A 9,576-nucleotide genomic window follows, 5' to 3' on the forward strand; every position below is an offset into this window, starting at 1 on the left:
GCCAGAGTTTCAAAATATTCTCATCTGTTAAATTAAGAGTGTCTCCCATAGAAAAGCAGTGGAGGCCCCACAGGGCAAGTACAAAACAGAATTAAAACTCCCAAGGGTCTTGTCTTTACAAAAGAAAAGGCAGGAGGCAGCCCCTGGACAGCTGGTCATGCTGGCCGCTCCGGTTGGACCACGTTGCATAATCCTCAGTCGCATCATCACAACGTCTCTGAGCGTTTTGATGGGGGGAGAAGGGGCAGTGTAGTGTGTATGGGAGGAGAGGCCCATAGGGCTCTCTTTGCCCCCTTACCCCCTTTTTTATATCCCAGAGGAAAGTCGGGGGAACCTGGCTACACCTTGAAATGAGGCTATGTGTTTCAAACCTGGGGACGGGGTAAGAGGGGATCTGTGCTTTGAGCAACCTGAGCCAGAGGCAGAGGGGTTTTGGAGGGGTAAGGGGAGGATGCATGATGCTTATTGCTTTGTACCTTTTACTGGGAAGGAGGGCAGCAGCCAACAGTAGCTCACAGGTTTGTAAACTGAGCCTGTTGGCTTTAAGAAGGGAAGCAATGAAATCGAATTAAATATAAAAGAGTCATTTGTGCAAAAATAACTTAAACAAATAAAAGACCTGGGGAAGGGGGTGTTCCCCTTAGCGCCTGGTGGGGAAAGGGCCATATACCATCCCCCCCAGGCCTTTTCAGTGACATGGCTTCGGGGGGTGCGGGGGGGTGAACTTCCCTGCCCCCTGCAATGGCTCAGGATGGGATTGTAGGGGAAGGAGTTGCATTTGTGCTCTGAGTGGGGAGTAGTGCCCCCACCCACTGTCCACAGGTGCAGGTGGCTGGCAGGGGCTCCCAAGGCTCAGCACTCAGCTCTCCCCAGTCAGGGTCAGATCCAGCTCCAGGTATGGCTGCTATGGGGCCAGTTTCCTCCTCTTGTTTTTGGCAGGACGGCCAGGGCGGGCCCGGGGAGGCAGAGGGACAGCCGCCTAATACCAGAGGGGAAGTTGATAGAAGTAGTCAATTGCTAGGTATCAGGAAGTCTTCTTTTCTCCCCACTCCTTCTAACCCTCCTTTCCTCCTGCTGCCTCATCCCTTACACCCTACCCATACACCCACCTACCCAAACACATACTTACTCGGGCTGTAGGGCTGGGTTCCAAGGTAATATCCTGGCGGGAGCTATTGCTGTTCCGGGTAGGGCTGCAATAAGGGGCACAGATGATCAGGAACAACTCCCAAGCACCAGGTGAATTTCAGAAGTTTGGGTGGGAAACTTTCTACATTTGGATAGTAAAGGCATAATATCCTTATTCATATTCAAGTAAGAATCTGCCCTTTTGAAAACCAAGCCACGATTTGGACATTAGAACTGTCCAAACCAAAAAGAAGTAGGCAAAGGCCAGCACTATAGTAGGCCCAACACTCACTTGTATTTTCTCCTACGGCCACGACGAGACTTTCTGACTACTCCCGGGGGCACCTGAGAAAAGATGGACTGTGTGTGTGGGAAATTTCGAAAAAGGCACCACAGCCCCAACCTTTCCTCAGAGCCCCTGAGCCCAGACCGCCAGCACTCTGCACTCACCTTAAGGTCCTCAGAATGGGGCCCGGGAGGGGGTGGATCCTTGGGCTCAGCACCCCCTTCAGCCAGCTCCCCATTATGCTGCCAATGGTGGGTTCTTCTTGGGGACCTTTCCATTTGTCCATTGAAGCCACCACGTGTCCCCCATTTGAGGGCCAGTCGGCCAGGCTCCCGCCGGCTGCCAGGCTTTCGGCCCCGGGCTGGCCTGGCCTCACCATTAATGCCCCTAAGTCCCCCTCCTCCCCTCCGGCCCCGTTTCCCTGACCCCCTCCCAGTGAGCAGCTCAGGGACTGGGGGGTCGGGAGAACCATGGGGTGGGGCTAAGGCACTGAGGGGAGGCCTGGCAGGCTCTGGTTCGAGGGCTGAGGCGGGGCTCTCGGGGGGTAGACAGGGGGCTTCTGGCTGCTCTGGAGGGATCTGCTGGCAAAAAAATAAGTTCTCAGTCAATCTCAAATACAGTCCCTCTTCTACTATAACTCAGAAAGCCCTAAATTTCCAGTTTGAGAAAAAACTATCTCCCTGACAAATATATGCCCACACCCTCACCTGGAGACTCTGTAGCAGGCAGGCTAGGGGACTAGAAGCCTCTGAGAGGGGTGGAGGAGCTCCCCCCCCAGGGAGGAGCTGCAGCCCCAACTGGCCAGAGAGAAGAGGGCCAGGAGGCTGCAACAGGCTGGGGAGGGCTCCAGGGCTGCTGGTCAGTGAAGACAGATCACCTGTTGAGAAATTATAGTCAGGGGTCTCTCCCTAGGCAAACCAATTAGGCTGAGCAGACCCTACTATTCTCTTTAGGCTTTATCCAGTGGCCAAAGACTTTCTTCCCCAATTTATTCGGCCACTACTCCCAAGTTTTACTCCTGCTTTTTCACACCAAGAGTGTGAATTCACACTCCCTCACTCACCCAGCAGGCTGGCACCCAGCAGAGGGCTAAGGAGTTGGGGGGGTCTCCCTGAGTTGGAGGGGGCCTTGCCCAGAGAGGAGGCCCCCGGGTCAGTAGTTGCCGTGGTGACACTGGAGGTAGGTGGTCCAGGTTGGGGGGCACTCAGGACACAGGGCTAAGAAAAAAGAATGATTCTAACACTTACGCATGTAAAATACTCAACAGATTTATAGTGCTTTCACATCCACTATCTGACTGAAGCCTCAAGTGAGATAGGCCATGCTTATTAAATACAGATCCAATTCTTGCAGTCATCCTACCCCCAGCCAAGAACTAAGGCCTCCCCAAAGGCCCCAAGGAAGAGCTCAGGAATGAAACTGAAAGCTTTTGATTCCCAGCTCCCATCTCTCATTCTACATCTTGTTCTGTCCCACGTACTCACCCCCATCCTCACCTGGGGGGGTGTCCCCGAGGGGGGATCCAGGCTGGCAGCCAGCAGCGCAGAATTTAAAGCTATGAGGGTAGGGGGGGCTGAAAGTGGGGGAAAAAGTAGGGGGGACAGGTCTCCCAAGCCTGAAAATGGCTCCCCACTTGGACCCCCGGCTCCCTCTGCAGATCCCTCCCCATCCCCAGCTGTGGGGCCCAGAGCCAACAGGGGCAGGAAAGAGGCAAGGAGGTTGCTGGGAGGTGCTGAAGGAGGTGGAAGAAGGTCTGAGGGTGGTGGAGGAAGCAAGGAAGCCACCAAAAGCGAAGGCCCTTCAGGCTCTCCTGGGGCTAGGGGAGGACCAGGTCCTCCTGGTGGGGGTAGCAGGGGCTCAGGGGGAGGTTGTCCTCCTCCCCCAGTCAGCACACCAAATAAACTGTGGTTGAGCAATGGAGAAGGTGGAGGCTGCCCCAGACTCAGAGGGAGAGGCAAGGCCCCAAGCATCCCAGGGAAGCCAGCTCCACTCAGTGCCAGGCCCTGCTCAGGGCTGGGGAAAGGGAAAGCCTCTCCACCAGCCAGGGGAGGCAAAGGGCAGGCTGGGCCTGCCCCCATCCCCAGCCCTTCGGATGGGCTTTGAAGCACAGGGCTGGGGACTACTGGGGCTTTGGAGGCAGCTGGTGGGGCAGGGGCACCTGTAAAAAAGGAGAGAAATTCAGCTCAAGGGAGGCCCTTTCTCCCATCATCCAAAGAAGCCACCCTCCCTGTCCCCAACCCAGAAAACCCTCAAAGACCTCTCTGAACATTCCCCTAAATGCCTTGGCTGCCTCTTTCCAGCCAGGATGAGGAAGGGCTCCACAATACTCACATACCTGGCACACTGCTGAGGCTGCCACTGGTGGTCCCAGGCAGGGAGGGCTGGATGGGGTGCCTGGGCTGGGGAGGGCTCCCTGAGGAGAGGGTTGGGGGAGGAGGAAGGTGTGCATCTGACCCCAAAAGGTTAAAGCTTCCATCAGAGTGGGAAGGGCCAGGGGTGGGGAGTCCCAGGAGGGACAGCACAGAAGGGAGAATTGGTTGGGATGGCTCCGGGAGAGAAAAGGGTTGGGGGACAGGAGCAGGGGCCCGAGGACGGCTCCGTCTAGGGGTTTGAGGGCCTCTCCCTTCTAGCAATCGAAATACAGTAGGGGGTCTGCGGGGACGACGCTGAGAGGGACGAAGTGATGAGGGGTGGGAAGCTGAGGGCGCCTGGGCACGGGGCCTTCGGCCCTGTAAAGTGCTGGGAGGGGGTAGTGGGGGATGCTGTGCCTTGGCCGCTGCAGAGAGTAGGCTGCTAGCAAGGAAGGGGGGTGCCCCAGGCCCCTCCACCGTGGGGGCCCCTCCCAGGGGCCCCAAGACCAGGGGCAGGTGCATAGTGGCTGAAGACACTGGTGGCTGAGTGGCAGGACCAGGGTGGGCGGGGAGATTATTGCTCGGGGGCAGGGGAGGGGGTGTTAAGGCATCACTACAGTGGAAGAGAGGAGGGTCTGAAGGTGGTGAGGAGGAGGCATGAGAGGCCGGAGGAGAGCCCAGGTCAGAGGGCACCAGGCTGGATCTGAGGACAGCTCCCCAGTTGTATGAGGGAGCATTGAGGCTGATAGCAGGTGGAGGAGGTGGGGCTGGAGAGGGGGCATTGCCCCTTGGGAGGAAACGGGGGCTGCTACTGCCCCCAGAAGGGACTGGGTCAGGAAGCCTTGCAGGGAAAAGCCCCCCAGGGCCTGCTAGAGTGGGGAAGGCCTGGGAAACTGAGGGTGGTTCTGGGGGAAGGGAGCCAGGACCCCCATTAAGTGGAGTTGTAGGAGGAACTCGACAGGGAGGGCGGGCAGAGGGGGGCCCTGGGGACACAGTGTGGAACATTTGGGGGCTCGCTCCCTCTCCTGCAATAAATGAAAAATGAAGGGTCAGCCTGTGGCTCCCCTTCCAAAAACTTGCTTTTGTCTTCTCTAGTCCCATCTCCCACAAGTTCCCAACCTCCCTGTGCCCTCCTCTCAACACGCAGCTCCCCACCCACTCCCCTTTCTCTTTGCTCCCTCTCATGGAACTCCTCCCACCACCAGCCTTCCAAGCCCTTAGGTTTTCCTCGGTCTTCTGTAAAGTGGCAGAAGACTCACCAGGAGAAGAGTGTGAGCAGGTGGTCTCCATGCTGCGGTACAGAGTTGCCATAGCAACAGCTTTCCGCCGGTGGTTGCACAGCTTGGTCATGTCCTCCTCTGATGCTGGCCCCACCCCAGCCCCACCCGGGGTCACCGGGGCCAAAGGGTCAAAGTTGAAAACCTGTAAGGTGGAAAGCAAGGACAGGGACCCTGAGGGGCTGGAATCTGTGAGAAGGGCTACCTCAGTCAGTGATTTGCATTAAGACTTTGACCTCTGTACTCTCAGGCGCCCCTCACCACTCTGACCTTGGGGACATTAAGTGGACACTCCAGACCGCACTTGCAGGTCCCATCGCTGAGGAGGTAGCTCCGGGTTTGCTCCAAGGAAGACAGCTCTGTGCCACTTGGACTGGGAGAGGACAGGATCAGAGGACATGGGGTTAGCTGGCAGTGAATCAGGCAATACTCCTAAAGCACAGTGCTTAAGTTACAGATCCTCCTAGAAGAACAGAGGATAAGGAATGTGGGAAGACACAGAAAAAGGGAGAATGGATTCAAAGGCCCAGAGCTACAGAAAGCAAAAAGGCTGAGGAAGGAAAGGGAAGAGAGGAGAGCAATCGGGTACCAGAGAGCTGAGCTGAGAGAAGAAGCGGAAGAAAGAAAACCCGGGCAACTGGAGTGGCAGAGCTTGGGGACCTGTGAAGATCCGTACCTGATGTAGAGCACAGCACCCTCTCGCACACAGCGCTGCCAGCCGATGGGGACAGATGTGGCCACAGGGCCCCCAGCTCTGTCTGCTCCACTGCTCTCATTGCCCCCATTCATTGTGTGTAATCAGCTCCCGCGTGCCTGATAACACAGACATCCATGTAGGCACTAGGAGGATTAAACTGGGCGAGGTACCTGAGAGAGGACTCCAGGAAGGCAAAGGTTGTGGGGAGACCCAAGAAAACTCAGGGGAAGCCCCAGAGGAGCAAGGGGAACCCCTCAGAGGGCTGGGAGGGAGAATGAGAAGTCCTCTGCCGTATCACCACAGCTACCTGAACATCTCTGCAAACATTGTGGGGTCCAGTCTAAAGCCGGGGCCACCAGCTTAGCCCACACCTGCAACGCAAGTAGAGAGATGGGACTGTCAGGAGTCTGCCCAACTCTAAAGAGCACCACAGCCCAGCATCCTCTCAAGAGAAAGATCCTTAACAATGTGAGGCAAGCACCTATAAAGATCTCGGGGATCTGCTGGCTTAGTCTACAACCATCCTTTCCAAGCCCAGTCCCTAGGGACCAGAGGGTCAGAACCTCAGCTCCCTGGGACCAAGAAAGTCTAGCCCAATTCTTAGGCATATGAAGGCAAGGCCTCCGTCCATTCGGAGTAGAAGACTTCAACCAGGAGTATGGGCACATTCCCATAATGCTAGGCCACTAGGAAGTTTCCCAGAGTGGCTCCTGTTGTTCTCTACCCAGGAAGATGATATAAAAAGTACAGATTGCCCCACAGGTCACCAGGCAACTGCCCGCTGGGGTGGTACCAGCAGAACTCCCCCCATGCCTGCTCCATCAGACAATCGCTGATCTAGTTCATTCGGGTCTTAAGAGGTGAGGATCATAGCTCAGTCTTCTCCCAGGATCCTGAGAAGCTCCTGATTTTCCCTCAAGCCTAAGGCAAAGGGATTCAGAACCTCCTATTCCACTGGCTTCCGATTATCTCCAAGAGAGCCTGTCCTCCGATAGGAGGGGAAGCCCCTCCAACCTGCAGGTATCCTCCCCAGCCTCACCATTGCTCCCACCCCACACTGGCGGCTTCCAAACTTTCCCTCTCATAACAAGGCGCCCTGTCACCCAGACTGCTTCCCTCAGCTTGAGGAGGAGGGGAAGGCGCACGAAGTAGGAAGGAACTTGGGGAGAGGGCGGGCGGAGGGTGGGCGAAGCACTGAGGGGAGGGCGGTGAGGAAGGCAGAAGTCAGGCAGTGAGAGGGAGAAGCGGCGGGGGCAGGTGAGGGCGGGGGAGTGGGGATGGGGCCGGGGAAAGGGGCCGAGAGGACGCGGAGGGGGCAGAGGGTAGGGACAGCAGGGGAGGGGAGGGGGAGGGGCAGGGTGGGGGGGCCGGGCCCCGCACTCACCGCGGCCCATGGTTCGGCCGGCCCCGCCCTGCGCAGTCGCGGCCCAGAGGGTGAGTGGGAGGGGGGTGGGAGGAGGGTCGGTGGAGCCCGAGCCTCCGGTACGGCCCCGGCCGGTCCTAGCAGGAAGCGCCGCTGCCGCCGCCGCGGATCACCGAGCGGCCTCCCGCGCATGCGCCATGGGGGCCAGGGGCAGCCCTGGGGATTCCGTTCCCAGAAGGCACTGCGCAGGCTGCTGCCGCTGCCGCCGCCGCCGCCGCCGTTGCTGCCGCAGCCACCGCCGCAGCCGCCGCCGCCTCCGCCGCTGCCCGGACGGGAGAGGGGCGGGGCCGGGCCCCCGCCCAGCGGACAGCGACGAGCCAACTGGAGGGGCCGCAGTGCGCATGCGGGAGCGCGCCTACCCCTCCCCCACAACCCCCCATTAATCCCCAAGAGAACAAACACCCCACGCGGCCCCCCCGCCCTCCGCGGAAGGATCTGCGCCTCTTCCCAGGCCACTGGTGGCCAATCCCAGCTCTCCTCAGGGAGGGGACCCTTCTAAAGCCACAGTCTGTTGCGGGAGCCAGGAATGCCAGGTCCGGGAGGGGCCAGGCCCCGAAAGATGAAAGTCGCGACTTGCCCTGCCCCGCCCCAAAGGCTTCCCGGGTAGTGTGCTGGGACTTGACCCGCCTCCCCAGGTCAACATGTCACAACACGACCTCGGCCTGTCAAGTCACATGACCTCTGCCTGTCACTGACAACCTGGTCTGTCTTTAGGCCAGGAGAGACCATCTGGTCCACCCTCCACACTACCCCCATTTTCAGAAGGGAAATGGAGGTGTGGAGCAAAGGAGCAGCCTAACCAAAGACCTGTCATTGCCACACCACTCCAGTCACAACCGGCCTTGTGACAGTTTCTACTTAAACTCTGGCTGCCCCCATGAGGGTATGACAGGATATGTAACAGGCCACCACATGGCCTCTGTTTTCAAGGCACAAGAAAAATACTTTGCATTCTGCGTGGTGCGTTTTACTTTTGTTCAAGTTGCCTCCCAGTTCATGGTTCTCATTTTACCTTCACAACTCTTATCTTTAATTGACAAACGAGGACGGTAAGATCCCTTGGCAAGTGAGGGGGAGTTGAGGCTAAAATCGCGGCTCCGGTCTCCCCAGTCCAGGGCGGTCCTGCGCTGAAGTGCACTCACACGTCCCGGGATGAGACTCCGCTGTAAATCTCGACCCGAACACCTAGGAGGCAGGCCTGTGCCGCGCTCCTCACACAGGGAGTCACAGGACTTGCTGTCTGATACAGCAAGAGAGGGTCTTGGAGAAAGCCATAAGAGTACCGTGGGGGAAAATAGGTGGCCAAACAGAATCGGGTCCACTGGGCAAAATACATGACTTCTGGCAGGCTGAGGGCTTAGCAACTACAAGGTAAAAAAGTCAAGGGCGCTGTTCTGAGAGAAGCAGAAAATGACTACCAAGGGATTCCAGTACCTCGGCCCCTTTTGGGGGATTTACGGGTCTAGAACAGGAGACCACCCCCGTTTTTTTGTTTGTTTTTTGTTTTTGGTGAAACGTAGTCTCCCTCTGTCACGCAGGCTGGAGTGCAGTGGCGCGATCTCGGTCACTGCAACATCCGCCTCCAGGGTTCAAGCGTTTCTCCTGCCTCTGCCTCCAGAGTAGCTGGGATTACAGGCGCGCATCACCACACTCGGCTAATTTTTGTATTTTTAGTAGAGACGGGGTTTCACCATGTTGGTCAGGCTGATCTCGAACTCCTGACCTCAAGTGATCAGCTCTCCTCAGCCTCCCAAAGTGCTGAGATTACAGGCGTAAGCCACCGAGCCCGGCCAGGAGACCTCTTTAAGAAGACTCGAGATGTCGACAATCCCGGTGGATGGATACCAACTTTCAAAAGAAAAGTTCAAAAGGTCTATGTGCCCATTAGCTAGGAGGGGCCAAGGAAAATGGGAGTCCCTTATAGTGGGAGTAAAACGGCGGGTAAAGCTAGGTGGGCGGAACAGCAGCTTCTGGGGGAGACAAGCGGTAAAGAGGCTCACGACCGACGAGGGCTGACCAAGGCTGATAGCCGTTGGGGCCGTTGGGCGCCGGGAGCTGGCGCCCCGCCCTCTCTCCTCTCCCCCACCCTCCGCACCTCCCACCACCCTCGTTGTCCCTTGCGCGTGCGCGTGCAGACACCGGTTGCCAAACATTGCATCATCCCCGCCCCCCTTTCCTCCCCTCCCCCCCGCTACAGTCCCCCTCCGCGCGCGCGCATGACTCACCCACCTCCTCCGTGAAGCCTCGTGACCCAAAGCCACTTCCGGGTCCGACACTACGTCGACCCCCTAGCTAGAGGGAGCGACGGGGGCGGTGCCGCGGGGCTCCTGAGTGGCGGATGCGAGGGACGAGGCGGGGCCAATGCCGGCGTGCCACTTTCTGATTGGTAGGTTTTGGGGTCCCGCCCCTGAGAG

At 58.0% G+C, this 9,576-nt stretch overlaps 1 protein-coding gene across 5 annotated transcripts; it reads right to left on the reverse strand.

The window, feature by feature from the left end:
• Positions 1-2: 2 nt before the first annotated feature.
• MBD6 (methyl-CpG binding domain protein 6) lies at positions 3-9,479 on the reverse strand. 5 transcript variants are annotated; one of them, XR_004032277.1, is made up of 14 exons: positions 7,124-7,417; positions 6,047-6,110; positions 5,719-5,855; positions 5,313-5,415; positions 5,025-5,187; positions 3,750-4,790; positions 2,911-3,572; positions 2,478-2,631; positions 2,122-2,291; positions 1,579-1,995; positions 1,421-1,473; positions 1,130-1,193; positions 810-979; positions 3-217 (listed from the first exon to the last, which is right to left on the reverse strand). XR_004032277.1 is itself a non-coding variant. In XM_030822354.1 (13 exons), exons 3-13 carry the CDS (start codon positions 5,829-5,831, stop codon positions 905-907), a joined length of 3,015 nt encoding a protein of 1,004 aa, XP_030678214.1. In that variant the 5' UTR covers positions 5,832-5,855; positions 6,047-6,110; positions 9,392-9,479; the 3' UTR covers positions 3-904. The 5 variants fall into 5 exon arrangements, 3 of the variants coding, with proteins under 3 accessions (XP_030678214.1, XP_030678215.1, XP_030678213.1); XR_004032276.1 differs by having other exon boundaries at positions 477-979; XM_030822354.1 differs by lacking the exon at positions 7,124-7,417 and adding an exon at positions 9,392-9,479 and having other exon boundaries at positions 3-979.
• Between the last annotated feature and the right edge of the window lie 97 nt (positions 9,480-9,576).

Source organism: Nomascus leucogenys, chromosome 11 (genome assembly GCF_006542625.1).
Source record: "Nomascus leucogenys isolate Asia chromosome 11, Asia_NLE_v1, whole genome shotgun sequence".
Lineage (NCBI taxonomy): Eukaryota > Metazoa > Chordata > Mammalia > Primates > Hylobatidae > Nomascus > Nomascus leucogenys.

Excerpts from the sequence above, each read along its gene's own strand:
- MBD6 (XM_030822354.1), bottom strand. The coding sequence starts at position 5,831 with ATGAATGGGGGCAATGAGAGCAGTGGAGCAGACAGAGCTGGGGGCCCT. Across the intron at positions 5,416-5,718 it reads GGTGCTGTGCTCTACATCAG|TCCAAGTGGCACAGAGCTGT; the intron begins GTACGGATCTTC and ends GTCCTCTCCCAG. Across the intron at positions 1,194-1,420 it reads GGCCGTAGGAGAAAATACAA|CCCTACCCGGAACAGCAATA; the intron begins GTGAGTGTTGGG and ends CCCTTATTGCAG.